This window comes from Diceros bicornis, chromosome 11 (genome assembly GCF_020826845.1).
Source record: "Diceros bicornis minor isolate mBicDic1 chromosome 11, mDicBic1.mat.cur, whole genome shotgun sequence".
Taxonomy (NCBI): Eukaryota; Metazoa; Chordata; class Mammalia; order Perissodactyla; family Rhinocerotidae; genus Diceros; species Diceros bicornis.
This window is the reverse complement of record NC_080750.1, coordinates 39,972,453-39,999,227: the sequence shown is the minus strand read 5'-3', so window position 1 is coordinate 39,999,227 and position 26,775 is coordinate 39,972,453. Positions and strand designations below refer to the sequence as shown.

The following is a 26,775-nucleotide window of genomic DNA, read 5'->3' as shown; positions in this document are numbered from 1 at the left end:
CGGCTGGCCTAAGAGTCACAATTTTAATTCAGATCATCTATTTCCAGTGCCTGTACTCTTAACCAACACACTATCTTACTTCCCAGGTGTGTGTATCTGTCCATCTCTTGGTATGTTTTTTTAAACAAATGACAACATTCTCTACACACTGTTCTGCACCTGGCTTTTTCACTTAACAATATATCCTGGAGACCATCCCATTTCAGCAAATCCAGAGCTGTCTCGCTCATCTCAGGGCCACAAGATACTGGATTGCCACGCGTGTTGTGTTAGTAAAACAGTCTCCTACTGGTGGACGTTTGCGTTGTTTCCAATCTTTTTCTATTACAAACAATGCTGCAATGAACATCTTTGTATATACATCTGGGCACATAAGTGTCAATATAGCTGTGAAAACGTTCCTGGAAACAGAATTACTGGATCAAAGCATCAGTGCATTCTGAATTCTGATACAACAAGAGTCTCTTACGAGATCTTGCTGGAACCAACCCCTCCCCACTCCAGTGCTGTCTCCATACCACTCCGACGCTGGCTTTTTCACACACCATCCAGTCACATCACTCCCCAACTTTAACAACACTTCTAGGGCTTCTTCAGTGCCAGGAGCACAAGGTTTCCATTCCTCAGCATGACCCAAAGGGCCCCCATAAGCTGGCATCAACCAAGCTTTCCAGCATCCTCTCTCACCTCTCTGCCTCACGCCACCCACGCTCGGTCATACCGCACGCACTGTCACACTCTTCTGTCTTCCTCCTGTTGTTTCCTCTGCCTGGACTATCACTCCCACCCACTTTCACCTGGTAGCTTCTGCACACTGTTTCTGTCCCTCCTCTAGAAAGCCTTTCCCACGCCCTCCACTGGGCTCCCACAGGGTTTGGCATACAATGACCAATAACACGTTTTTCACTAAGAGAGTACAACAGTTCTCTGTTGATGTCTCCTCTGGAAGTCTGCAAATTCCTTCATTTTTGGGTCCTTAGGACCTAGCGTGGAACCTGCCAAATATTAGGGCATCAATAAAAGATTGCTGAATGCACAAATGAAATTAATTAGATAAATCGAATGCTTTGATTTTGCTGAGAAGCAAATTCATTTCAGTGGAAATCAGGATTCCTTGGAGAGACGGAAGTTAAGCCTACTGCTACAGAACACACTCAGAAGCTTGGAAACGACAAAGTTCACACACATGGAAAGAGAAAAGATGTTTCCTGAAGCTGTGTACAAGTTTCAAAGGTGGAAAAAGGCAAGGTTTTAGTTAAAATTTACCTATATGTATCAAAAAACTCATGGTTTGTTGGTTCTCGGGTATATCATATGCAAAATATTGTTATTTAATAAGGTGTATTACCTTTTTTTTTTTTTATTTTGGCCCTAAGCTATACTTTGTTTCCTCGATTTACATATTTCCCAGAGATGAAGCTCCTTTCTAAGAAAGCTGGCATTCTACAGACATTCATCAGCCATGGCAGCCCTGAAGTCCTGGAGAACACTGAAGGACGAAACTGGGATTTCCTGCTGGATGAGGGTAAATGGGACAGACCTCAGCAAAACCGGGATGTGTACTAGGTTCCTTCTGCCCCTTTCCCTCTGACTGGGATCTCTGCCCCTCCTTCAGCCAGCCAGGGCCCTCCTGTTCCCTCCCCTCCCCCTCCTTCTCCCCTTATCAACTGGGAAAAGCAAGATTATCTAATCCTTTTTACTTATGATTGACTGACTCATTAAATTTTAATTAAAACCCATTCACACTGAAATGTTATCTCAACTAGAACCTCAAGCCTTTTAATTTTGTAATTAAAAGCTTTCTCCCTCTTTAAATAAATTTTCAGACATCAGTAAATAGATGAATAAATATTGGAAGAGGGTGGAAAGCTCCTTGAAAACCCATTAAGCCCACGTGGCTGGACCAGAAGGTAATGTGATTTCATCTATTTTGGGTGACCCAAGGAGGTGGGAGCACGGTCTTTCCTCGCCAAGCTGCTCCCTGCTTGCCAGGGAAGGGAGGCCAGATGGGCTTAATGTGATTAATAACAATAATGACAGCCCCCCGCCCCAGCATTCAGTCTTCACAGGGGCAGAGGGTCAGGGACGCCAAGGCCACACGGCTGGAAGTGCCAGAGCCAGGACTCCCCCAGGGCCTGGCTCCAAGGCCACTGTGTCCCTCTGTGTTGCTAGCTCCTTCAGGGACGTCTCCTTGCAACCTGAACACCATTCAGGGATCTCACCCCAGCTGCCCCCGAGCTTGATGAACCCTCTGTGCCAGTTTGCTCTGCACCACAATCTACAGATTCAGATTTTACTGGCTAATATTTAATGATGTTTCCAATCATAATTCCTCTCCCCCAATCCACTTATCTGATGCCCTATCCTATCCCTTTGCCTCTTACATGATTTCTACCTGTTGTTGGCAGCATATCACTAGAACACGCCCATTCTTTAGTAGAGTCATGGGTTTATGCGGGTCTACTCTACTTATTTTGGATGAAGACTTTGTGATTATCTGAAATGAGCGCCCAGGCAAGGGCACAACCAACTCCAATGGCCTCTGATGTGCACACAGCTACCCTGACTCAGCAAGTATTCTGAGCACCTGCCATGTGCTCGGTCCATTGCACAGGTGCTGGGGATAGAGCAGGGCACAAACCAACACTCCTGCCCTCATGGAACATGCATTCCAGTGGGGACACCATATTGTTTTTTAAATACACATAAAAATAAATGCTAAGGATAAAAATAAATTAGACTAAAGGAAATGAGGCTATTAAATAATGAGACTGGATTTCTTCGTAATTGAATCAGTGCTATTACTTTATCACAGGCATATCAAGGGAAGTGATTAAACAGTAAAATTTAACCTCTAATTTGCTGGAAAAAAAATCAGAAAATCATTGCAAGAAAGACAAATTAAAATAAAAATGAAACCACCTCCCTTTGCTCTTTACAAAAATACTTCCCTCCCCGTTAGTTAAATTAATAATGCAAATTAATAATGCTCCTTACCTCCACCTACCTTACTTTCCTGTTGCAATATGTACAAGTACTTTCAAAAGCAAAAATCACAAAGCGATTTAAGATCATCACCTGTGAACGGGGTGCTCTGAGTCCTCACGGGATAGTGACTGGCAACGGCAGTCTCCTCTCTCACCCCAAATGGGGACGGCACGGGCTCTAGGGCAGGAGTTTCCGCTATCAAAGAGTCAAAGTCGTCTTCCTCCACTTCTAGTTCCTTTTTCTCCTCCACCTCCTCCTCCTTCTTTTCTTCTTTGTTCTCCTCTTCCTTCTCCTCTTTCTCTTTTGTGAGAAGCAAAGGATCAGGTGAGGAGAAATCCTGTTCTATCAAGCCCTTGCTGCCAGAATCCAGTTCTTGAATGATTTGGTCATACCTGGCAATGATATCTTCCCCCTCTGGGTTAATAACCGTCAGGTTTGAATTGTGCTCTGCCTCAGAGACAGGGGGTGCCAACTCTGAGTTTGGTTCTGGGGCTACTTCAGGCTCATTCTCTTGTTTTGGTTCCTTGGACACATTTTGAAACAGGTCTGAATTGTCCCTATTAGGTTCCTCTTCTGAATCTGTTTCTGGCTGAGGGCTGGGCAGGGGGCCATTGTTCATGGGGGGACTCTGAACCTCGGACTCAGCTTGACTTGGTGGCTTTGCAGTTTCCTCCTGCGAATTCCTAGTGTCCTCAGAGTCCTTCTCAGCACACAACCTGTACACCATCACGTCGTCCTGAAAGTCGGATTCTTCGATGTAGGACCCTTTGAAGAGCAGGATGGCGTTCTTCTTCATCTCCTGGATGTGTTTGGGGGGATCAATTGGTGCCGGAGGGCCTGAATTCTCCGGATCATCGTAAGGCCCAGGGGAGCCCACGTCTGCCCCTGAGGAGATTCCAGTGTCATAACTGTCGTCCCACTCCAGCTCTGTCTGGTTCTTCTCTTTTCTTGGAGCCAGCTGAGGCCCTGTCTTCCCGGTGAGTTGCTGCTGGAGCCTGAACACAGGGTGGGCGGAGTTGGTAGTGCTCTCCTCTAGACTCTGGAGCAACGTCTCGGGATCAGGGGAGTCTCCGTCATACAGGGCAGACCAGACGCGACAGTCCCTCATGCAGCGGAGGATGTTGGTGTGGGCCTCCCAGAGGTACTGCAGGTAGCTGATATCCAGGGCTTTGCCATACTCCACGATGCAGGCCGACGGAGAGAACGCCTCTGGGAACGGCTGCTCCATGGGCCCTGCCACAGGAGGCAAAGACAAGTCAGAACAAGCCTCTTTCTTACACTTAAAGGAGGTGTAGGGACCAATGTAGTGGACGGGATGTGACTCACTGGGGCTGCTAAGACTTTATCTCACCAGCTAACTGGTTCTAATAATTTCTGATTAAATGACTTCCGAATAATAAAAAATGGTTAGTTTTTAAGAAGGAAAGATAAGAATAGAAACTTTACCCTCATAGAATATATAGAACCAATATGGCAAGTCAGATACTGGCTATAGTCAACATAAAACTGTTACTTGCTACCAGTCATTAGAGAAATAAGAGCCTATAATGGCAACCCCTAAGGTTGTTGAGAGGATTAAATTAGGGAATATATCAAATATAGTACCTACCACAGAGTAGGTAATAATTAAAAAGATTTTTACATTGACTCGAAAGTGGAAGGTCTGTACACAATCCATGAATTTGGAAAACAGATTTTCTCTAGAAAATCCTCCGTTTTTAGAAAAGTCTGTTAATTCATTCCGTCTTCCTGGGAACTACTGGGATGTTGACATGTACCAAACGGTCTCTTATGATAAAGTTATGTTCACCACCAAAATAGTCCTCTTAACCTAAGACTGCTTCCTGTGTTATCATATGATACTCTGCCTTTGATGTGCGAAGTTCTCAAATGCATAACTGAAAGAGCAGTGAAAACGTCTGCATTTACGTTTACATTTTCCTTCAGGAAAACAAAAGGACTCAGACAAGGAGAAATACTCTACCATTTCTTAAACCGTATCTACTATGTGGCAGATGCTTTATCAATGTTATCTAATTTAATCCTCACAACAACCCTACACGGCAGATATTATTTTCTCCATTTACAGACGAAGAAATTGAGGCTCAGAGACTAAAGATCACCCAGCTGGTCAGTGGCAGAGCCACAACTCAAGCACAAGGCTGTCTCCCGTCAACCTGGTTCTTATCAGGTTCAATGCCACACTTCTGCAAGCATCCTATCTCTTCATTATCTAAATCTCTACCAGACTGGGCCAGAATTGAACCTTTAAGAATACACATTTTGGGCCGGCCCCGTGGCTTAGCGGTTAAGAGCGCACGCTCCGCTACTGGTGGCCCGGGTTCGGATCCCGGGTGCACACCAACGCACTGCTTCCCCGGCCATGCTGAGGCCGCGTCCCACATACAGCAACTAGAAGGATGTGCAACTATGACATACAACTATCTACTGGGGCTTTGGGGAGAAAAAGAAGGAGGATTGGCGATGGATGTTAGCTCAGAGCTGGTCTTCCTCAGCAAAAAAAAAAAAGAGGAGGATTAGCGCGGATTTTAGCTCAGGGCTGATCTTCCTCGCAAAAAAAAAAAAAGAATACACATTTTCAGGTTATTAGGAGAGACAATTCATTTTTTACAGCTCTTTGTTAAAACGTTAATGTTTATCTCTTATCCACTTTAAATAAAAAGATATCAAAAACAACTACCAGCCATATCTCTTTAGCACTTACAACATGCCAGGTTGTCTTCTAAGAGCTTTACATGTGCTAAGTCACTTATCCTTGGAACAACCCTTTGAGGTAGGTACTATTTCACAGATGAGGAGAGAAGTTTAGAAAGGTTAAGTAATTTGCCCAGGAAAGTAGCAGAGCTGAGATTCAGACTCCTAGCTCTAACCACTGCACAATAATTACATTATCTATCTACCCCACCTATCTACCTATGTAGCCATCCATTAGGGCACTGATCTGCTGTAATGCAACCCCAAAAGCAGGACAGCAGAAAGAACATGGAATTTGGAATCAGGGGACCTACCAGCTGTATAACCTTGAGCAAGTCAATTCTTCTCTCTGAGTTAATTTCTTCATCTGTAAAATGGGAATACTACTTTCTTCAAAAGATTCAATGTGATAACACGGAAAAGGACATAGCAAGTTGCAGGCACTAACAATAATATGTTTAACTTGAATTTTGAATTCTGTGGCAAGGTCAGTCACCTTGGTTTCAATCATACTTGAAACAACTTTTTCAGTAAATAAAAAAGACATCAATTTTCAAATATGTCTTAAAAAATACCTATTGGGTAGGAAAATATATGATATCCATACTAGTTTACCTAACAGGAAAATATGTTTAAAATACAACTTGTTATATCACCACATAAATTACGAATTTCCATGATACATTGTATCTTTATTTAAAGACCAAGAATCAGTAAGACAACCTTAATTTCTAAAAATTACATTTATCCCAAATATGTTGACATTTTCTTAGTCAAGTAGCCCGATTCTTATAGAAAATATATTTCTCTGTAATTATATAACCCAGCTCCACTGTAGCTGGGTAGACAGAATGACATTGCCGGGGGCGGGTATCAGAAAGCAGATTGCAAACACCTGAGTCAATACCAGGACTGGACCATTTCCTAGTGGTCACAGGACAGGCGAAACTTCCCGAACTAAAACAGGCTTCTGACCACCACAGATACACAAATGCCCCCTTTGCTTTAGCTGCCTGCCAGAGGCCAAGGTTGACACAAAAGGCCATTGAAATTTTACGTATACAAGATCAACTGCAGCTGGCAAATAGCACATGAGAACTGTAACTCCTGTAAAAACAGAGTGTTTATGAAAAATCCTTCATTCAATCAAATGAATCAGATACTGTCACCATATGACAAATTTCACGTTTTATAATGGTATATCATTGGCAGGCAAGCTACCATAAATGGGTCATTTTGGAAATTAAAATAAGGGCTAATTCTATCATAGCTATAGCTATCTCCACACTCCCACCCCCATTTTGTTTAAAAAGACACGCTGGTACACATTTTCATATTTGGACTCTGAGAACGCCGCTAGAAAGCCTAGTTAAAATAAAGGTATGGGAATACTGACTAGGTGATGGCTGGGCACTTCAATGAACACTGATTATAAAGTGTCCATAACTCCTTACAAAGCAGAAAAGGACTCCCGACTAATCATTCATAAAAGAAATGGGACTCACTACACTATTCCTTGTCTACCCAAAGAGACACATATCCCAAGGAGAGATGGAATTTGGCATCCTTTTGTTTAAAGATCATCACTAGTGAGTTCCCACCTGAACTATCATGCATACACTTTGACCAGAGAATATAATCCCTCTCTTGGTTCCCAAGTGTCAAGGTGATCCCGCTGGAGCAGCAGACAGGGGTCAGGGCGAGCAGCTTGGCCGCAGAGACAGAGTAACAGTCTCTCTCCTTCACAGCCCACCTCTGACTCAGCATCATGTGATTGCAAGGGATCAGATACCTGCAACGACAAAAAGGCCCAGCATTCAATCTCTGCAAGGTCCCTTCCCAGTCAGCCACTTCCTCACCCATAATCAGGACTAGTCATGGCCAGGGGTGGACTCATCCTCTCCCCACTTTCAATCTGTCAATCTCACCAGCCCCCAGGGTTCACTCTTTTGCTTAAAACTTGTCAAAGGCTTCTTTCTTCCAATAGAACAACCCCATTGCAGAGCATTTAAGGGCTTTCACAAATGAATCTCCACAAACTTCTTCATCTCTTAACGGACATGCTATACTTCTTTGCCTCCGTGCCTTTGCACCCACTGTAACCTTCACCTGGAATGTGCTTTTCCCTTCTCTTGCCTGGCAAGTGCCTTATCCTACAAAGTCCAGCCTCAGTGTCACCTTCTCTAGGAAGGCTTCTGGGCTTCCTACTCCAAGATAGAGCTACTCTCCCCCTACTATGCTTACGGCCCCCTACTAAAGCACTACTACCTAGTATCACAATTACTTCCGCATCTGCCTCCTCAATATAATGTGCTACCAGAGCAAGGACCTCCTTCAATAGTTTTGTCTTACAATCCCAGAAACTCTGACTCATAGTGGGCACTGAAGGATAGTGGTTGCACAAAAAGGCAAAGAACCACTCCACAGTGCAAACCTCTTCTCATATTCTCACGGGTGACCATGAGAAAATATGGTGGCTGAGGACCCACTGAGGAGCACTAGGCCCCGTTTCACACAAAGCAGTGATCAAAAGCGTCTTAGTATCATGATGAACCAGGAGACAAGAAAATCTGGGCAATCATTTCTGACACACTTGGAGCACATCAGTGGGCCTCACGGGTAGAATAAAGTGTGTTTAAACGGCTTACCTTCTTAACTGAGAAAAAGGCTATACTGTTTATTTAAACAAAGATGGAGAAAATGGGATGGAGGTCTCATAGCCAGAGCCAGGCATCACATGTGTGTTCAGGAGCCAGTTCCAGAAGAGCCTGAGCCCTTCTGTGAACAACCACAATCTTCAATAAACCAGAATGTTTTTGTTTCTGTATTTAGCTTTCAAGAAAGAGGCAGCACAGAGGAAAACACGCTATAATTAGAATTCAGTGAAAAAGATAAAAAGCACACAACTTTCAGGGTTTTGAGGCCTGCGAATATTAAACTGTCTCCCACATCTGTTGATCCAAATGAGGAAAATCTATGTTTATATTGATGACTGACCTACTGCAAGAGCCTGAGTCAAGGAGGAAAAAAGATTTAATTCTCTTCATGGTACTTTACACCACAGGTCTTAATTACTTCAAAGTAGGAAATGAAAAACTTGCCATTTAACCTTCCTTTCTCAAAAAAAAATCAAACCATTCCTCAAGTATCTGACTACCTAGGTAGCTAGGTGAGGGGGTCCTGTTCTCCTCTCCCCTATGCCCATGGGCACACACACACCTGAAGCCTAAACTGCTATCACTAAGATCCAGACACACCCCACGTGTCTGATGTGGAGACATCTATTTTCATAAGTTCAGTTGCATAAAAGTCAAAGGTTACAAGAACAAAAAGGAAAGATAGAAGAAGACAGTATGGGAAAGAGGGCAGGTCTGTTCTAATTCTTGGCCTAGCTTTGGGGACTTGTATCTGAGCCCTACTGGAGAAGAAATGGATGCTGTAGGCAGGAAATGAAGGAGCTCTTTTCACAAGGATCTCTGCGAGCAGAGATGCTTTGGTGACCAAGAATGATTCAGGGAGAGAGGCCTTCTCCCACCTGTGTGAACACATCACAGCTCTGGCCCCACGGGCACAAGGGAAGGCAGTGCTGCTACAGCACCTCAGCACCCATGTACTCTCGGGGTGAGGGGGTCGTCCAGCAGGGACGGAGGTGAGGCAGCACCAACCAAAGGGGCCACAGCAGGTGAGGAGACCACGGCAGATGCTTCTGTGGCAACTGTGGTGGAGGACAGACTTGGTCATGAACAGATGTAAGACCTCTCCCTTGGGGTCCCCCAAGAAGTGACGACTGATGCTTTGCAGAGGGCCAAGGTCTTAGATTGAGGGGTGGAGGTGAGAGGCAGGGAAACCTATCCTATGGTTGTTGATTTGAACTCTTCTGTTCTCAAAGGCTCGTGAGGTCTAGGCAAATTCACAGGATTTACTGTAGCCTTATTTTGATCATTAATTATTTAAGAAATAAACTGCTTCAATGTTTTTATATACTGCAGGAACTCAATGACTAGTTACAGCTCAAACCAAACATATTTCATGAGTTAAGTTGACATACACAGATGTCTACTCTTTGTTTGAAGTACTAAAAAAATGGAACACTGGATCAAACCTAATAAAGATATTTATCAAATATCACCAGTGGGTAGCTTGAAATTATATTAGAATAAAGTGTTATTGGGAATTTGCAACTTTGCAAATACATGCCGTAAGTAGAAACTAAGAATTTTCTTCTGAGTAAATCAAATAAAGGGAGATCCCTATAGGTTGAAGGAGAGGATCAATAAAATTGAAAATGGGGGGTCAGTTCAAATGAATAACCCCCCTTATATCCAAAGCAGTACTTCTACTGTGCCTTTATAATGAAGGATTATCCCAGAGGGAAGAGTGGGAAAACTGTACATTGACCCTCTGTCTTTCCATCATTTACAGGGAAAGATTAGGAACAGAATGAATATCAGGAGCTCCCCAAACATCACATATCAAAATGAAGTCGCTGTCAATAGCAGAAAAATCATTTAGGAATTTAGTATAGGTATTTGTCATCAAACTGTCTTTTCATTTATACTATACTTATTTTATTTGGGGATTTAATTTAAATTCAGGAAGCAGTAAAAAACAATCAGAGACTATTAAATATCTGATTTTAGAGGTCCAGATTACTTGAGGCCATTCCACAATATAGCAGGGAAAAAAACGTTGTTGTCCACACTGTCCTCCCTTTTTTCATTATTTTCCAACCCTCTGTAACCCTGGGTCTATTTTCTATTTTCCTGGATATCACTCATTAAAATAAATCATCATCACATCAGAAGCAATTCAGTGACAACCAGTTGATAACCAAGCACACATATTGCCTATTACTACAGTGATGATAAAATCAAAGAACAAAGCAGTGAAGTCCAACAAAGTAAGCAAGGTGCTTCTTATGAGATGATGATAACCTCAGTAATGCACCAACAGGCAAAATCTACAAGGCAACATTAGTGAATTTCAAAAAGATTGTTTGTTTTTCAAAGACATCCTGGCCATATTTCTCCTATTCATCTTATCCTATTTTCCTATTCATCTGGCATTTTTTTGCTCTCCTCCAAACACGTAACTCCTGTGCAAGATGGAAATGTTCCTGAGGTGTACACACGGCTTCTCTTCGAGCAAAATAGCCTCTATCTGAACACAACAGGCAATGCAGTTCATAAACCTGACAATGGAACAGCTCTTCTGAAGAAAACACCCTAACCAGAATACTCAGCGATGGCATTCAGCAATTTAATTCAGCAGTTAAATTTTGCCTAAACTGGGAAGTGCCAGGAACATGGGGGTGATCTGTCACTTCACTGCTTGTCAGCATTTCCTGCCTGCCTTTGGCCTATCATCTGTCACATCCATGGAGGTGGACAATTTCTCCTTGGCTTTCTGCTCACTAAAATAGCCTCTCTTTTTGGGTACCTTATTTCAAGTTACTTTTCTGATATTTTGCTGAATGAAAGAAACGTATCAATTACAAATGGATTATCATTTTGAAATGTCAATATTTAAGAGTATTTGGATTGCAACAAAAATTAACATACAGTTATTATTTATCACATAACAAGTAACTTCATTAAAAGGATTCACATAACCTTCACTGCTCTATTGCCTCTCAGATTTACAAGTTTATCATGTACATTCGAATGACTACAGTGGCAACAACAAAAAGGATGGACTATACATCAATTTTTTTATGTTCCTTAAAATAAAGTTTAAATGACTAGAAGAATCAGGATTTTTCATTGTCCTTGCTTTTGGTACAGACTCTAAATCAGAAAAGTTTCGACATTGTTTTTATTCGTTGAAAATGTATTTTCTAGAAAATTCCCCTCCTTTAAATTTGTGTAATACTTTACAGCATTTCAAAACATTTTCAAAGATATTACCACAGTTGATCCTCCCGAAACCTTATGAGGTAGCAAATTCCAAAATCAGAATAGGTCAAGTCAAATCAGCAGTTTACTCTCCCTCTCAAGCTCTAACTGAATATGTTACACCTTATCATTCTAGTCTCCATTGTTTACAGCCTTGTTTTCATATTTTTTGCTCCCTATCTCTTTCTCTTACAGACTTAGTAACTTCTTCACTCTATCTTCTAGTTCATTAATTCTCCCTTAATCTGTATCTTAAATGCTATTTACCTCAAACACTGTTTTTCATTTTAATAATTACAGTTTTTATTTCTAAAAGCTCTGGTTGGTTCTTCCTCAAATCTGTCTGTCATTTTTGATTATTAAAATATCCATTTTTTTAACAGAAAATATTGGCGAGGATGTGGAGAAACTGGAAACCTTATGTACCATTGGTGGGCATGTAAAATGGTGCAGCTGTTATGGAAAACAATCGAAAATTTAAGACAGAATTACCATATGATCCAGCAATTCCACTTCTGGGCGTACACCCAAAGAACTGAAAGCAGGGTCTTGAACAGATATGTGTACCTCCATGTTCATGGCAGCATTACTCACAACAGCCAAAAAGTGGAAGCAGCCCAAAATGTCCATCAACAGATGAATGGATAAACAAAATGTAGCATTAAACAACGGAATATTATTCAGCATTAAAAAGGAAGAAAATTCTGAAACATGCTACAACAGGGATGAACCCTGAAGACACTATGCTAAATGAAATAAGTCAGGTACAAAAAGGCAAAACACTGTATGATTCCACTTATATGAGATACCTAGAGTAGTCAAATTCATAGAGACAGAAAGAAGAAGGGTGCTGTCAGGGGCTGGGAGGGAGGAACAGGGAGTTATTGTTTAATGGGTACAGAGTGTTAGTTTTGCAAGGTGAAAATAGTTCTGGAGATGAATGGTGGTGATGGTTGCACAACAATGTGAATGTCCTGAATACCATTGAACTGTACACTTAAAAATGGTTAAGATAGTAAATTTTATACTATGTGTATTTTACCATAATTTAAAATAATTTTAAAATGTGGAGGGAAAAAATCCGTAGTTCAAAGGACAGAGACCAGGAGGCCAAAGTCTCCTGCGTGTCTACCACGTGCCCAACTTCTGTGTAAGTCCTCTCATTCGCTCTTCTCATAGATTCCCTTAGGCAGTGCAGTAGAATTAAAAATTGAGAAAGTATTCAATAAAGGAGAACTATTATTATTATTATCATCATCATCCTCATTAAAGAAACAAAGAAGAAACTTGGCCTCAGAGGGTCTAGGACCAGGTGGTTATGTCTGGCATTTTTTCCATGATTCTAGTCAGAACCTGCGATAACTTGCCCTTCAGGCACTTTCCTGGGAAATTACTAGTCCTTACTCACCCTGGAAATGACTAGCCCTGACTTGGACATGTAAATATTTTAACCATGAGCTAATTTCTTCACCTGCATAAGGTACAGGTCTGGGTCTCAAAAGGAGCTTTAACTAACACAATCTCTGAGGACAGTTTTTAACCCAACAAGCACTGCTTTCTGAGTAGACAAAAGGTGATGAGAGTTCACCTTGTAAAGGTCACTGAATGGCCAGCTTCCACCACCTGGGCTAAATCTGACCTGGTGACTCAGAGTTGGGAAGCTCTGCTCCTCTGAGCAAAGCCAGGCTTCCAGGTACACTGAAAAAGACAGCTGCTTTTCATGTCATCAAAGAAGCAGTATTCAAGAATTTCACATTTAAATATAATCAGGTTTTACCCTTGTTGGAGGCCAAGTCTGGTTTCTGGCAATAAAAAAGGCTTTAACAAGTTGCTCTGACAGATTTCATTCAGGCCTTGCTAATGCATTCTGTCATATCACTAGAGACTTGATGGGGAGCTAAAGTAATCCTTTTAGGACAGATAACAAATGTTCTACCCAGATACCCAGGGTATTTCTTTATGATCGGATTTGTTCTTTACTAATGCCTTAAGATTAATTACTGATGACCTGATCTAAACCCCTCAAAAGTCCAAAAACTCTTTTTAAACTAAAAAAATGAATAGGTGATACTCTCCCATAAAACAATAACTCTGTGAGGCCTCCACCATCCTGCCACCACCAGCTTCCCCAGCCTGGTTTTTTTATCGCTCTCTTGTGCAGGATGCTACATCTACACTGCACCATTCTTTAAAGCAATGGTTCTCAAACTTAGCCATGCATCAGAACCCCCTGAAAAGTTTGTTAAAACACAGCTTGCTGGCGTCCACCCACCCCCAAAGTTTCTGATTCTATATGTCTAGGAGAAGGTCAAGAATTTGCTTTTCTGACTAGTTCCTGGGCCATGCTGCTGTTCTCATGATCACACTTTGCTATCACCGGACTTCTCCACAGCTGCCGCTTTGGAAATGCTGTCATATCCACCTGGAACACCATCTCCTCGGTAATTCTACTCTCATCATGTCAAAACCTCAACGGGGACCAGAGGCAGCCCAAGTCTCCTCCCTTTCCCCCTGCTCTCAGCTTCTTCCACCCTTATCCCCAAGGAGTGGTCAAAGGAAGGAGCAGAAAGTCCAGTAAGGAAGGAGGAGGTGGAGAGTGTGCAGAACAACCCTGGTGGTCTTTCGCCTTTTTGCACCCACACCACCAGACAGGAGTGTAGGAGGAGAAACTCTAACCAACTCTCCCTCTCTTCCTTTACAAAAGATGCCCCCTCAAGGACCCCAGAAGAAGGGGCATAGCTGGGCCAAGGCAGGACTCGGTGTTCCTGGGTCCCCTTGCTAAATGACCAAATTAATGTCGTCTTAATAGCAGTCCACTTTGACTCTCGACACCTGTCTTCCAACAGCCACTTCATGAAACCTTTCCCACCTATACCTCTGAAGGACATACCTTTTCTACCTTGTATATAAGTCCTTTTCAATTCATCTACTACATGCCTTACTCCCTTCTGAACTGTATACAGAAAGAACTCATTAAATATTTACTAAATTTAATTGAAACACACTTTCAGGTCAGATAGTGCACACTGTATATGTACCATTACTAAAGCAAGAGTCACAGAAATTATGTATCAACAGCATTTCACATTTGGAAAAGTTGTTTTCAGTAATACACGTCCCCTAAAAATGCACTTCGGAACAGAAACATTCAGCCACATATCAGAAGAGCTTTCAAAATACTTCTGAAAATTTCCAAAGATTCTATCTATTGTTTCCAGGAGCATATCTATAATACAACACATTTGGCCCCCTAAAAACTTTTAATAGTAAAACTAAAATTAGCCTTGGGAAATAATGCAGAAATTAAAATTTATTTTCCTGATAATTTTCTTCCTTAGAAGCATGGACCCAACTTAGCTTATACTACCAAACAAAAATATAATAGCAATAATATAAAGTGAGTTTTTCTTTAAAGGGAACAAAAGATGGCAACTCACCTTAGAACCAGTTGTAGCATCACATCTTCACAATGTAAACTGATGAGAGTTCTAAATAATGCCAGGGACACCACACAGAGCTGGGAAGCAATAAACACACGTTCTATTTCAGATATTGGAAGGCTAGCTCTACTCCTCACAGATGGTAAATAAATCAGAATTACAAAATAAAATGGCCTCTTTTTTTTTTTTTAGCAGTTTTGATAAAAACATGCTGCTGCCAGAGAGAATGTGTATTAAAGCTATCAGTTCTCCTATAGGATTTGATTCAAAAGCCTATACCTGGAATTATGCCACTACTCAGAATTACCCTCCTACAAAATGCCTATGCTCATATTTCCAACTTGTAAAGATCCAGATAAACATGCCCCCTACACTCCCCAATACACACACGCACATGCACACACACACACACACACAATCTCCTACACAAGTCATTTGTTTTCCTAAGTTATTTTCAAATATGATCTTGGTTATTTACAAGACAAGACTAACAGAAAACTGCATATCCCCTGGCTGTCTCTCCCTCTAGCGTTCTCAGCCCCAAGCCTCAGCTCCTCTTGGCTTTGGGGCAAACATTCTCCTTGGTTCCATTCCCTGTAGTGCTGAGGTGTGATAATATACTTTTCTAACAAGTTCATAAAAACAAGAATTCTTTCAATCTCTGATTTCCAAAAAGGAAAGATAATCATCCAAACAGGGAAGACCTAAAGGTGTATTACAAAACCATCATGCCTTTTCAGGAGTGAGCTTTTATCATTCCATCAGGCAGGCCACTTATGTAATTTAGGCTCTCCTGTGCACAGGAGAATAAGTGCTAGCTGTCTTCTAGGCAGGATGGACTTAAAACCTGGTCACTGAAATCCCTAATGATGTTGTAGAGAAACAGCTGTACTTGGCCTGTCCCAAAACATCTCTTGTGCTCAGGACAGGTCATACCGTGCAGTCAGCCAGAAGCAACACACTTCATCCCATTCATTCCACACCATCGCACATGCTGTTCCTTTGCCTGGAAAGCTTTTCCTGTCTCCTCCACAGGCTGGCCCCTACTTTTTCTCAAAGACTTACTCTAGGCATCATCTCTCCTAGGAAATCTTCCTTCTCCTTCTCTCAGTACTACCGCTCAACACACCTCCTTTCCTCAGTCTCAGTTAGGTGTCCTTCCTCTGTATTGCCATAGTAACTCCTGCATATCACTGTCTAGGGTGCTCAGCACAGTATGTTTGTCTTTTTATTATTGAGTTGTAGTTCTTTATTCTATGTGTGAGTTCCTTATCAGAAATATGATTTGAAAAAAAATTTCCTCCTACTTCATGAGTTATCTTTTCAATTTCTTAATGGTGCCCTTTGAAGCACAAAAGCTTTTACTTGTTCACAGGTTTTTGATTTCTTCTTGAATCAGTTTCAGAAGTTTGTGACTTTCTAGAATTCATCTATCTCATCTAAGTTATCCAATATTTTGGAATACAACTGTTCACACTATTCACTTATAACCCTTTTTATTTCTGTAAGGTCGATAGTAATATCCCCTCTTTCATTCCTAATTTTAGTAACTTTAGTCTTCTCACTTTTTTTCTTGGTCAGTCTAGCTAAAGGTTTGTCAATTTTGTCAATCTTTTCAAAGAACCAACTTTTGCTTTCATTGATTTTCTCTATTGTTTTTCTATTCTCTGTCTTATTAATTTCTGCTCTAATCTTTATTATCTCCTCCTTTCTGCTTGATTTGAGTTTGCTCTTCTTTTTCCAATGTCTTAAAGAGGAAGGGTCATTTACTGATTTGAGATCTTTCTTTTTTACTGTAGTTGTTTACAGCTATATATTTCCCTTTAAGCAGTGCTATCACTGCATTGCGTAAGTTTTGGTATATTATGTCTTCATTCTCATTTATCTCAAAGTATATTCTCATTTCCCTTGTGATTTCTTCTTTGACCCACTGTTATTTAGGAGGGCTGTTTAATTTCCATATATTTGTGAATTTTCTTTCTGTCTATAATTTTTAATTTCAATCCACTGTGATCAGAAAACATACGTTATGTGATTTCAACCCTTTTAAATTCACTGAGGCTTGGTTTATGGCTTAGCATAAGGTCTGTCTTGGAGAACATTCCTGTCCACTTGAGGAGAATGTACATTCTGCTCCTGTTGGGTGGAGTGTTCCATAAGTGTCTGTTAGGTCTAGGAGTTTATAATAAGTGTTGTGCTAGTCTCCTATTTCCTTGCTGATCATTTGCCTAGTTGTTCTACCCATTATGGAAAGTAAGGTATTGAAATATCCAACAAGTATTATTGAATTTTCTATTACTCCCTTAAATTCCATCAGCTTTTGCTTCATGTATTTTGGGGCTCTGTTTTTAGATGCATATAAATTTACAGTTGCTATATCTTCCTGATGGATTAACACTTTATCATTAGAAAATGTCCTTCTTTCTCTCTAGTAACACTTCTTGTTTTAAAGTCTATTTTGTCTGTTATTAGTATAGCCACTCCAGCTTTGTTTTGGTTGCTGTTTGCATAACATATCTTTCCCATCCTTTAACTTTCAATCTAACTTTCAATCAATCTACATGAAAGTTAAAGGATGGGAAAGATATGTCATCTTCAAATCTAAAGTGTATCTCCCATAGAGAGCATAGAGCTGGAACTTGTTTTTTTATCCAGCCTGACAATCTCTGCATTTTGATTGAATTTTTTAATCTATTCGTCTTTAATATTATTAATAATAATATATTATTATTAATACAGTTGGATTTATGTCTGCCATTTTACTTTTTGTTCTCTGTAGGTCTCATGTTTTTTTGTTCCCCTAGTCCTCTTTTACAGTCTTCTTTTGCATTAAGTGAATATTTTCCCTAGTGTAACATTTTAATTCCCTTAATGATTTTTTTCATTATATTTTTTGTGGTTGCTCTAGACCTTACCATATACATCTTATCAGACTCTAATTCAGATTTATACTAAATTAGTTCCAGTGAAATATAGAAATATTATTCCTACATAGCTCTATTCCTTCTCTCCCCACTTTGTGCTATTATTGTTATACATATTATATCTATATATGTTACAAACTCAATAATACATTGTTAAATTATTATTCCTTTGCTTTTAAAACAATAATTGCAATTAAATAGAGACAGCCTTTGGGGAGAGGGTTGCAAAGGGTGACACTAATGGTATAAGAGGATTTTCGAAGTTAATCAGAGCTCCAAACTAAAGAATGACTACCTAAATTCACAACTGCTAGATTTCCACTTCAAAACACTTGTGGACAGAAATATGATCTCTAATACCCAGACTTGATATACTCTGATCCTTGGCTTTACCTGCACTTAAGCCCATATGTTCCCCTGCATCTTGCCTCCTCAGAAGCACATTCTGATAGATCAACAGAAAAAGGTGCCAACCGGATAAGTTGAGAAAAACGTTCTCTGAAAGGCAGTCAGTGCCACCTCCCTGACAAAAGAATTTCTGATAGCAAAACACATTCTCTAGTTCCAAAAGAAAAAGGTAATGACTGCAAGAAAAAAACAAGGGAAAGAGACAAAAGGGAATGCTCATAATTTTATTCCAAAAACAAACTCTCCTGAAATCTGTTATCAGTTATAAATTCCCTTCCTCTGGGGCTTTCCTTACCCGAAATGGGGTGTTGATTCGGCTTGTGAGAGTATCTAGGATGTGGACATTCTCATGCTGGTGCAACAGGATAAAACGGAGAAAGATCTCAAGTAGTGCTGGTTCGGAGATGCTACGTAGGAAAAGGTCTAGATATGCAGTTGTGGTCATGACCTCCTCCACAGTCACCTGGGACCAACGACAGAGTAAGCACAGGTGAGCATCCTCTCGATGCTGTGATACATGCCTCCCCAACGGGCTCTGGCCTCACTACAGTGACCTCATCAAGGCAAGAACACGCCTGCCACGAGAACACACTTCAGAGCTTCATCTGAAGCCTATAACCTATTCACATTCCACAATACCTCACGCTGCTTCTGCCCTTTAATTCAGTAAGAAAAAAGCAAAGGCATAAAGAAGCAATTCAAGTGTTCTGACAACTCTGATCATCAAATGCAGTTCAAATACCATAAAGATTTTAGTGTGTAGTCACAAAAGGAAAAAAAAGGTAATGGAAAGTATTTACATGTCAGTAAAGGATTAATTAGAAAGTTCAGTATACCTTGTTTCATTTTTAGTCATTCAACAAATACTTATTGGGACCTGCTATGTACAAGGAGCTAGAAACATAAGATCATATTTTCTGTCCAGGAAGATGGATTATATATACAATCTAACAAACAAAATTATTAATATAACAAATGACAAATGAGAGGTACAGACACAAAGTGCTGTAGATATTCAGATATGTTTCTGGAAAGTTGCAAGTCAAATTTTTATAACTGAATAATATACATCAAGTGTTATTTATAAAGTACTAAAAGAGTTTACTGCTTATAAAGTAACTGACTTTTTGAATAATACAAATTAAGATTTTCTACGTGGTGTGATTTTCACATGCAGTAAAATGTCAATCTTTCAAGGAATAGAAAACTCTGAAGAGTCAAGTTTTTCAAAGAGCTGAGGATTTGATGCTTAAAGCATCAAAATTTTAATTAACATTTGATTGGGAATATTTTAAGAGCTCACAGACATTTCTTTGTCTTACTAAAAGCAGAATATAACATCTCTTGATGAATAAGGATCATCAATTGCCTTATTGTCTGTAGTACACAAATACTCAAACTGAGATGCATGAAAATCACCAGGGAAACAGTTTAAAATTTCAGATTCTAACACCACACCCTAGAAATCTTAGAAATCTCCCCTGCCATGAGTCTAGCACACTTCATGCTAAATGAAACAGATGGTGATAATTTTTGAGTGATTACATCATCTCTTTTCCAGTTTTCCATCTTCTTTCTTCTTCCATTTCAAAGTGTTACCTGTCACTTTATCATATGTTACTGGGTCATTCTTTTTATAATACAATCATGCATCACTTAATGATGAGGATACATTCTGAGAAACGCCTCATTAGGCGATTTCATCATTGAGCGAACATCATTGAGTATACTTACACAAACCCACAAGGTACAGCCTACTACACACCTAGGCTATATGGTACTAACTCATGGGACCACCATCGTATATATGGTCCCACCATCGTATATATGGTCCCGTTGTTGACTGAAACATCTTTATTCGGTGCGTGACTGTATACGCATTTCTCTTCCCCTTGTAATTTTCTGCTTTCAAAATCCACAAATCAGTTTAGAAACTAGATCTCCAAATCTGCTATATAAGTGTAGCTAGACTCTATGTGGATGCCTCTGTACATAAAGGCTTAAATTACTTTTATAAATTTTCTTGGTTCTTAGGTATGCTCTAGATAGATGAGTCCAGGTGGACATTACCAAATCAGTTTTGTCTGTTTTCTTTCTTCTAAGCAAGTCATGCCTATACAATACATTTGAATCCACTCTCTCAGAATCTATTGACGACTCACCCAGCAATATACTGAGTGGCCTGAGCACTGTATCAGAGTGTAAACACCCTTCCCCCTCCAGCTCAGCGCCAATGCCGTGAGCCCTCAAACATTCAACACACCACTGTGTCATCTGACCAACTTTAAAGGGCTCTCTATGGCCCAAAGATAGCAAAGGAAACAGGTAAGCATCAACTACTTGCCAAATAAATTACCTTGAGAAGAGTGCTTCTCATGGGCAACCCCTGCTTCTATCCTCGTTTTTTCTGGTGTTCTCTAGTCCCACGCTCATGGCACTCTTAATGCTGTCCTGGGACACACGCTGTCTTTTCCTTTATTACTTCAGTGCAGTGTAGAGTCTGGCACATAGAAGGTACTTAATAAATGTTTTCTGGATAAATGACAGCCCCCAAGGATCCAGTGATTTATATTTGCCAGAGTTGAGGTTAATTTTTTAATTCTTCCCTCTTCTCTGCATGTGTTCTGAAGGCTGCAGGGACTGGGGACACTTTTTATAAAGACCTATAAAATAAGTGATGTCACCAAGTATAGCTAAGGGGGAAACTCACACCACCACCAAACACATAGTTCTATTAGCTCGCACCCATTCCACTACTGCAATCTCAGGGTCCTTTGGCAGAAACTTAATCCAAAACCACTTAGATAAAAGTCTAATTTCCTAATGATCTTGGTCAATAGGAAAAAGAAGCACTAATCATTCCAAATGGGCCCTCATGTAGTTTCTGCAATACGGTATTCTCAACTTACCTACTGAGCACGGCTGAGCTGACGTGTTGTGCAGAATTCCAGGAGCGGCCTTTGCACATCACAATGCAAATAATGCAGCATCAGCTTTTCCTCCCTTAAGTTACACATGACCTTAATAAGCTCAAAAGCACAGCAATAAACTCTTTATAAGTCTCAGTCTTTGGGGGCTGACATAAAAGGAGGGCATTAAGCATCTATTGTTTACTACTCTTAGGCTGGATAAATGAAGATTTAATTTTTTTAGAAATCAAAGCTGTCATTTATAAGCTAAGAGGATTTAAGGAAGCACTCGGAGGGGCGGTATTTACATAACGTGCTATAAATATTAAAAACTCAATTCTATTAAGCATCAAGTCACACACTCTATAAATCAAGGTCATACTCACCTTAAACTAACCCAAACCAGGAAAATCTGGTTTCCTCCTCTTTCCATCTCTTCTCTCCACCATATTCTCAGAGCCCTTAGAAGGCTTTTATCCTGGAAAATCTTTTCCTGCCACATTATCTTACTTTTCAGAATCTTCCTCTAATCCCCCCAATAGGCAACCTCCTTAATGAGGATGAGACCAGAGCCTAAGTGTGATCACTTGAAAGTTAACGATGAACCACCAGGGGAAAGCGAATCTGCTGTGCAGAATGTAAAACTGAAGCTTCTGGTAACGCCCCAAATAGGATGTATTAACAAAACAGGAGAGTAGCCTCCTCTTCATGGTCCAATTATGAAGAACCACCAGTTGTTGATGTAAGTAAGACCTTTTGCCTTAGAGATCCTGTCAATATTTATCTACCTTGTTCTATAAAGATTTGCAGGTGTTGCAAATTTACATAGAAATTCTAAGTACAGTCGTGTGCTGCATAACAACTTTTCAGTCAACGGACCGCATATACGACGGTGGTCCCGTCATATATACAGGCTATGTGTGTGGTAGGCTATACCATTTAGGTTTGTGTAAGTACACTACACTCTATGATGTTTGCACAATGACGAAATCACCTAATGGCACATTTCTCAGAACATATCCCTGTTGTTATGCGGCACATGACGCTGGTAGAAATAGTAAATGAGGTTCAACCTTACCACCGTATAATACACAATAATAAAGTTAAAGGATACTAAAGCCTAGGAATGTTATTTCTTACCAAAGGTAGACCACAATGACTGCAATAACCTAAGGAAAACTCTTTCCCACAATCAAATAATTATCCTTGACAAGATAAATACAACTGTGAACCCAAACAATATATCTGCTTAGACACTCTTATATGATTACTTTTCAGACCAAGTTCTAGAATGGAGCCCTGACTCGGGTACTTAATTTTACTGCTATCAAGTCCAGTTTAATTTATCCTTTGAAATAGTCTTTCTTCACCCACTTTCTCCACCCTCTGCCAGCCCTTATCTGAGTCCTCCTTCATGCCAAGCACCCCTCTCCAATCCCTTACACTGGTGTTTTTCAAACTACAGTTTGAAACCCAGAGGTGGACAATGAAATCAATTTATTGGTTTGCCAACAGTTTAGACCAGATTCAAACAGAAAATATTAGAGTACACTGCATGTAGTAAGAGTATGCACTGTTTTGTGAAACTTTTGTATACATATTTTGTTCAAACTATATGTAGTACAATATGTGCTCTGTTATATATTCAGTTGTATATATACATATATAGATATATAGATATAAAATAAATTTCAGAATGTGCACTGCAGTCAAAAACATCTGAAAAACAGTAAAGTAACACTGCAATAACCAAACCAACGCACAGCCTTTCTGCCATCCTCTCACCCACCAGTTCAGTTGAGATCAGTTCTCTGAACAAGATAGCAAATGAATTTACAATCTACTCCTTTTTTCTCTTGGCCTAAGAGGTCCAACAGTGTATCTTTACTAAAATTTCAAGCTTCTCAGAAATGGACAAAATACAGTTTGTTTTCTTTTAAAAGGGGAGTGAGGGGGAAGGCAGAAGTTGACACCATGTGCCTCACTCCACTTCAATAAAGTCAAAATTGTTTCAAAAATGAAGACCAGAACCAAACCCAGCCATCATGCCCACAATCGCAGCAGCACATTAACTTAATGCATAGTGTAGGAGTGAAATTGAGCATATAGACATTCTGACCTCTCTGTAATCAGCTCTAGTTGGGCAATTCCATTTGCATCTAAATTAGCATCAGAATCCTCCCTATAATGGCAGGTTTATGTGTGTCCTGAAAAATAAATTTCCCACCTGCTAACTGTTTTTTTGTGATCCAGTTACATTGGAACAAACAGATGGGTCCTACCTTCTGCCGCTCAGGCAAGTGGCAGGCAGTAGGGTCAGGTGACTGTTGCACCCTCTCCAACTCAGAAGCCACCCTTTCCTTGGCTCTTCATTTGATACAGAGGAAAAAACTAGATGGTTCATCTGGGTCATCTGTAAGCCTCGGTGTCTCCAACAGGGGAGTTAAGAAACACTGAGGCCCAGGTGAACCCTGCCTGCTGAAAGCAGCAGCAGGGAAAGGAAACATGAGGCTGGATCCCATAAAACAGGAACGAAGGAGTCTCTACAGAAAACATAGGCTAAGAGCCTGCTCGCTGCTGCCAGAGAGAGACAAGCTAATGGACAGGCAGGAGGCACGTCCACCGAGTGCAGCCAAGGGCAGCAGCTGGATGGGCTCTTCACAGCCATCTTCCTCCCTCCGAGGACACCAAGGGCAAAGAAGAACACTCAAGGGCAGAAGGGAAGACAGACACCCCAGTTCTCAGCGAGCCCACTGTTTCAGCCAAAACTTCAGGACAGAAAGCATTGAGTTACTGCAAGTCTGAGAGCCTGCAGTTGATGATTCAGGCTCCCTCCCTCCTGGCCCCCTCACGCCTCCCTTCTGCTCCTGGACCTCTAGGTCACACACGTCTTTTGAAATCACTGCCAGAGACACGCTGGGGAGGTAAATGGAGGTGATATCCCAAGTCAGTGAGTCTGGCTATTTCTTCCTAAAATATCTGGGGAAGGAAGAAATTAAAATGATGGCTACAATGAGGACTTCAGCAACATATTTTAAGGAAAATATGTTAAAAAATAAAGCCAGTCTCTGCCCTCTATTCCCAGCTCATTTCTTCAATGTATCTGTAATATATTAATATTTTAATATAATTAATTAAATCAATTAAATATCAATCGATTAAATATAATAAAATTGCTCTTGCCTATCATAAACCTCTCCCTGGAGGAGTCAGCAAATGACTACTTCCAAAGCCTCCCTTACTTTACTATGTGTGTATAATGTGTACCCTACTACTTCATTATAATATAACTTAGAGTTATAATTCAATACATGATCCATTATAGTTGAACCTCATCCAATAGAGTTTATTGAAATACTCCAAACATCACATAAGAAACGTATTTCATAGTATGGCTCTGAGGTCAGAATTAACAGGGAAATTCTGGGGTATTTTAGCTCAGAAGCAAAGATCTGAAGAGTATTCCAAAGATCACTTGATCCATCCCCTTCCTGTTTACTAGCTGTTCTGGAAAGATTCTTCTTAGTTGCAATATGAAGAACCATAACAACCACAACAACAACTGATCAGTTTTTGAGAACCTACTGTGTAACTAAGGACTATTCTCAGCATATTGTTTCAGTTCTTTGAGTCCACACAATCTTATGAGAACTGACTCAACCTAAACAGGAAAGATACTTATTGACGGGACCATGCAGTAAGCTAACAGAATCACCAGAAGGCTGAAGAAGCAAGCTTAGAAAGGAAGGAAGGGCTGATGCCAGGCAGCCAAAACACAAATACCCACTAACTCTCTCGTAAACTCAGGCAGGGATTACACAGCTTCCTTTGTCAACACAGCTCAATAGGTCTCTCCAAGCAGAAAGCATCCTTCATCGTAAAAGAAGATTCCACCTGCTGTAATGTAAAGTGTGCCTTACCCTGTCCTCACGTTAAGAAGTGGTCATGGAGAAATGCTGTCCCCCAAAACTCAACTTTCTTTCCTATTCTGGAATTCTTATTAAACCCCTCCACTTTCTCTTTTCTAGACTAAGTCTATTCCCTGTCTTGGTTTTCTTAATGCATTTATCCAGCCTTTAAGATTGCCAACTTACTGCAGAAATGAGTATGTCTGACCTACGGTGTGAATTCTCAAAGCAACTGGTGCACTGGCAGGTACTCAAAGGGTAATCAATAAATGTGTCAAGACGAAAATCAGCAGCTCTGTTACTAATAAAAACACTCGGTTTTCACAGCCCATGTTGAGGATGCCTTCATTAGCAAGGTAGTTAGATTAATTTGACAGTACGCAAACAGCAGAGGAAATTTTTCCTTTATAGTGAATAACATTTCATTGAAAATACAAGAGCCTAATTTATGCCATGCTCTTGAATTATGGCAACCTAGAAAAGTGATCCATTGGGAAAAAAGAATGCTTCCTCAGGCTTCCCCCTAATCTCTCTTCTTGATTAATAAGACAGTACTATTGAATTCTGACGAGACTGACTTTAAATCCAACAGTAGAAGGGAAATGGTGCATGGGCCAGAGCCTCAACCAGCAGCTCCTTTAGAAAGAAGTATCCGAGAACAATTATAAGAAGGTGGCATCTAATTCCCCCTCACCCCGCATCCAATCTGCCTGCTGGGTTAAATGTATCATTTGGGGGTGGAATCTTATACACAGACCAATTTTCCTAGACACCAAAACTATAATAAAGGCAAGTTCTGACGATAAAAGACAGATTTCACTCCTGGCTTATTTTCCATGAGAGACAGAAAGACCTCAACACAAAGAAAGACTGAGAAAACACATAGGTGTCTGCCCGAACGAATTCAATAATTCTAGTCTTTCTGGTCGCTTTTCTCTATTATCCCAAACCTCATCATCATCTGGCACTGGCTAATCACAGGATAAGGCACTCAGAGGAGCATCCTGTCAGAGTTATTCTTTCTCTGTCTCACCTGAAATGTAAAAATGAGGGGAGAGGAGGCCCTTACAAAAAGCTAAAAAAAAAAAAGCTAAAAAAAAAAAAAGTTAAAAAGTGTGGGGCAAAAGAAAATTATACCAAGAAGGTAAAAGAAACAGACTATAAACTTCTTTTCTGTTTTCCTTGCTTTCTGGTTTTCTTACGACTACCTGAAGAAAAACTTGAGGGCATTTGTGCTGATAAATTTTTAATGTTTTCTTAGGAGAGTGCAGGGAAAGAACAAAAGACTCACACAAACTTTCAGACCAGACTCTCCCTCCCCTCTCCACCTTTGTTTCCAGGACGAATACCACCTGGCTGCCTTAGATAAGGTAGGGTTTTGCGTGAGTTATTTCTTGTATTTCTCTGTGTAGGGAGGGTGGGACCCTTCCTATCTTTTCATAATTCTGATGCTTAAGAACCGAATCCTTCGGTACAGCATTATCTCCCTCATGCACTGGTTGAAATTTAAAAGAAAGAAGGAAAGAAATCTAATTTTCCATTTCAAATCAAAAGTAAATGTAAGCTTAATTTATAACCCTAACTTTCCT

The 26,775-nt window shown here is 40.4% G+C and overlaps 1 protein-coding gene across 1 annotated transcript in view; it reads right to left on the bottom strand.

Moving 5' to 3' along the window:
* FHIP1A (FHF complex subunit HOOK interacting protein 1A) overlaps window positions 1-26,775 on the bottom strand; it is a 221,794-nt gene that overhangs the window by 14,346 nt on the left and 180,673 nt on the right. The window contains exons 7-10 of the mRNA XM_058550191.1: window positions 18,665-18,832; window positions 15,035-15,114; window positions 7,305-7,495; window positions 3,079-4,221 (exon numbers count right to left, since the gene is read on the bottom strand). Coding sequence (XP_058406174.1) covers window positions 3,079-4,221; window positions 7,305-7,495; window positions 15,035-15,114; window positions 18,665-18,832 — 1,582 coding nt within the window. The remainder of the gene's footprint in view (window positions 1-3,078; window positions 4,222-7,304; window positions 7,496-15,034; window positions 15,115-18,664; window positions 18,833-26,775) is intronic.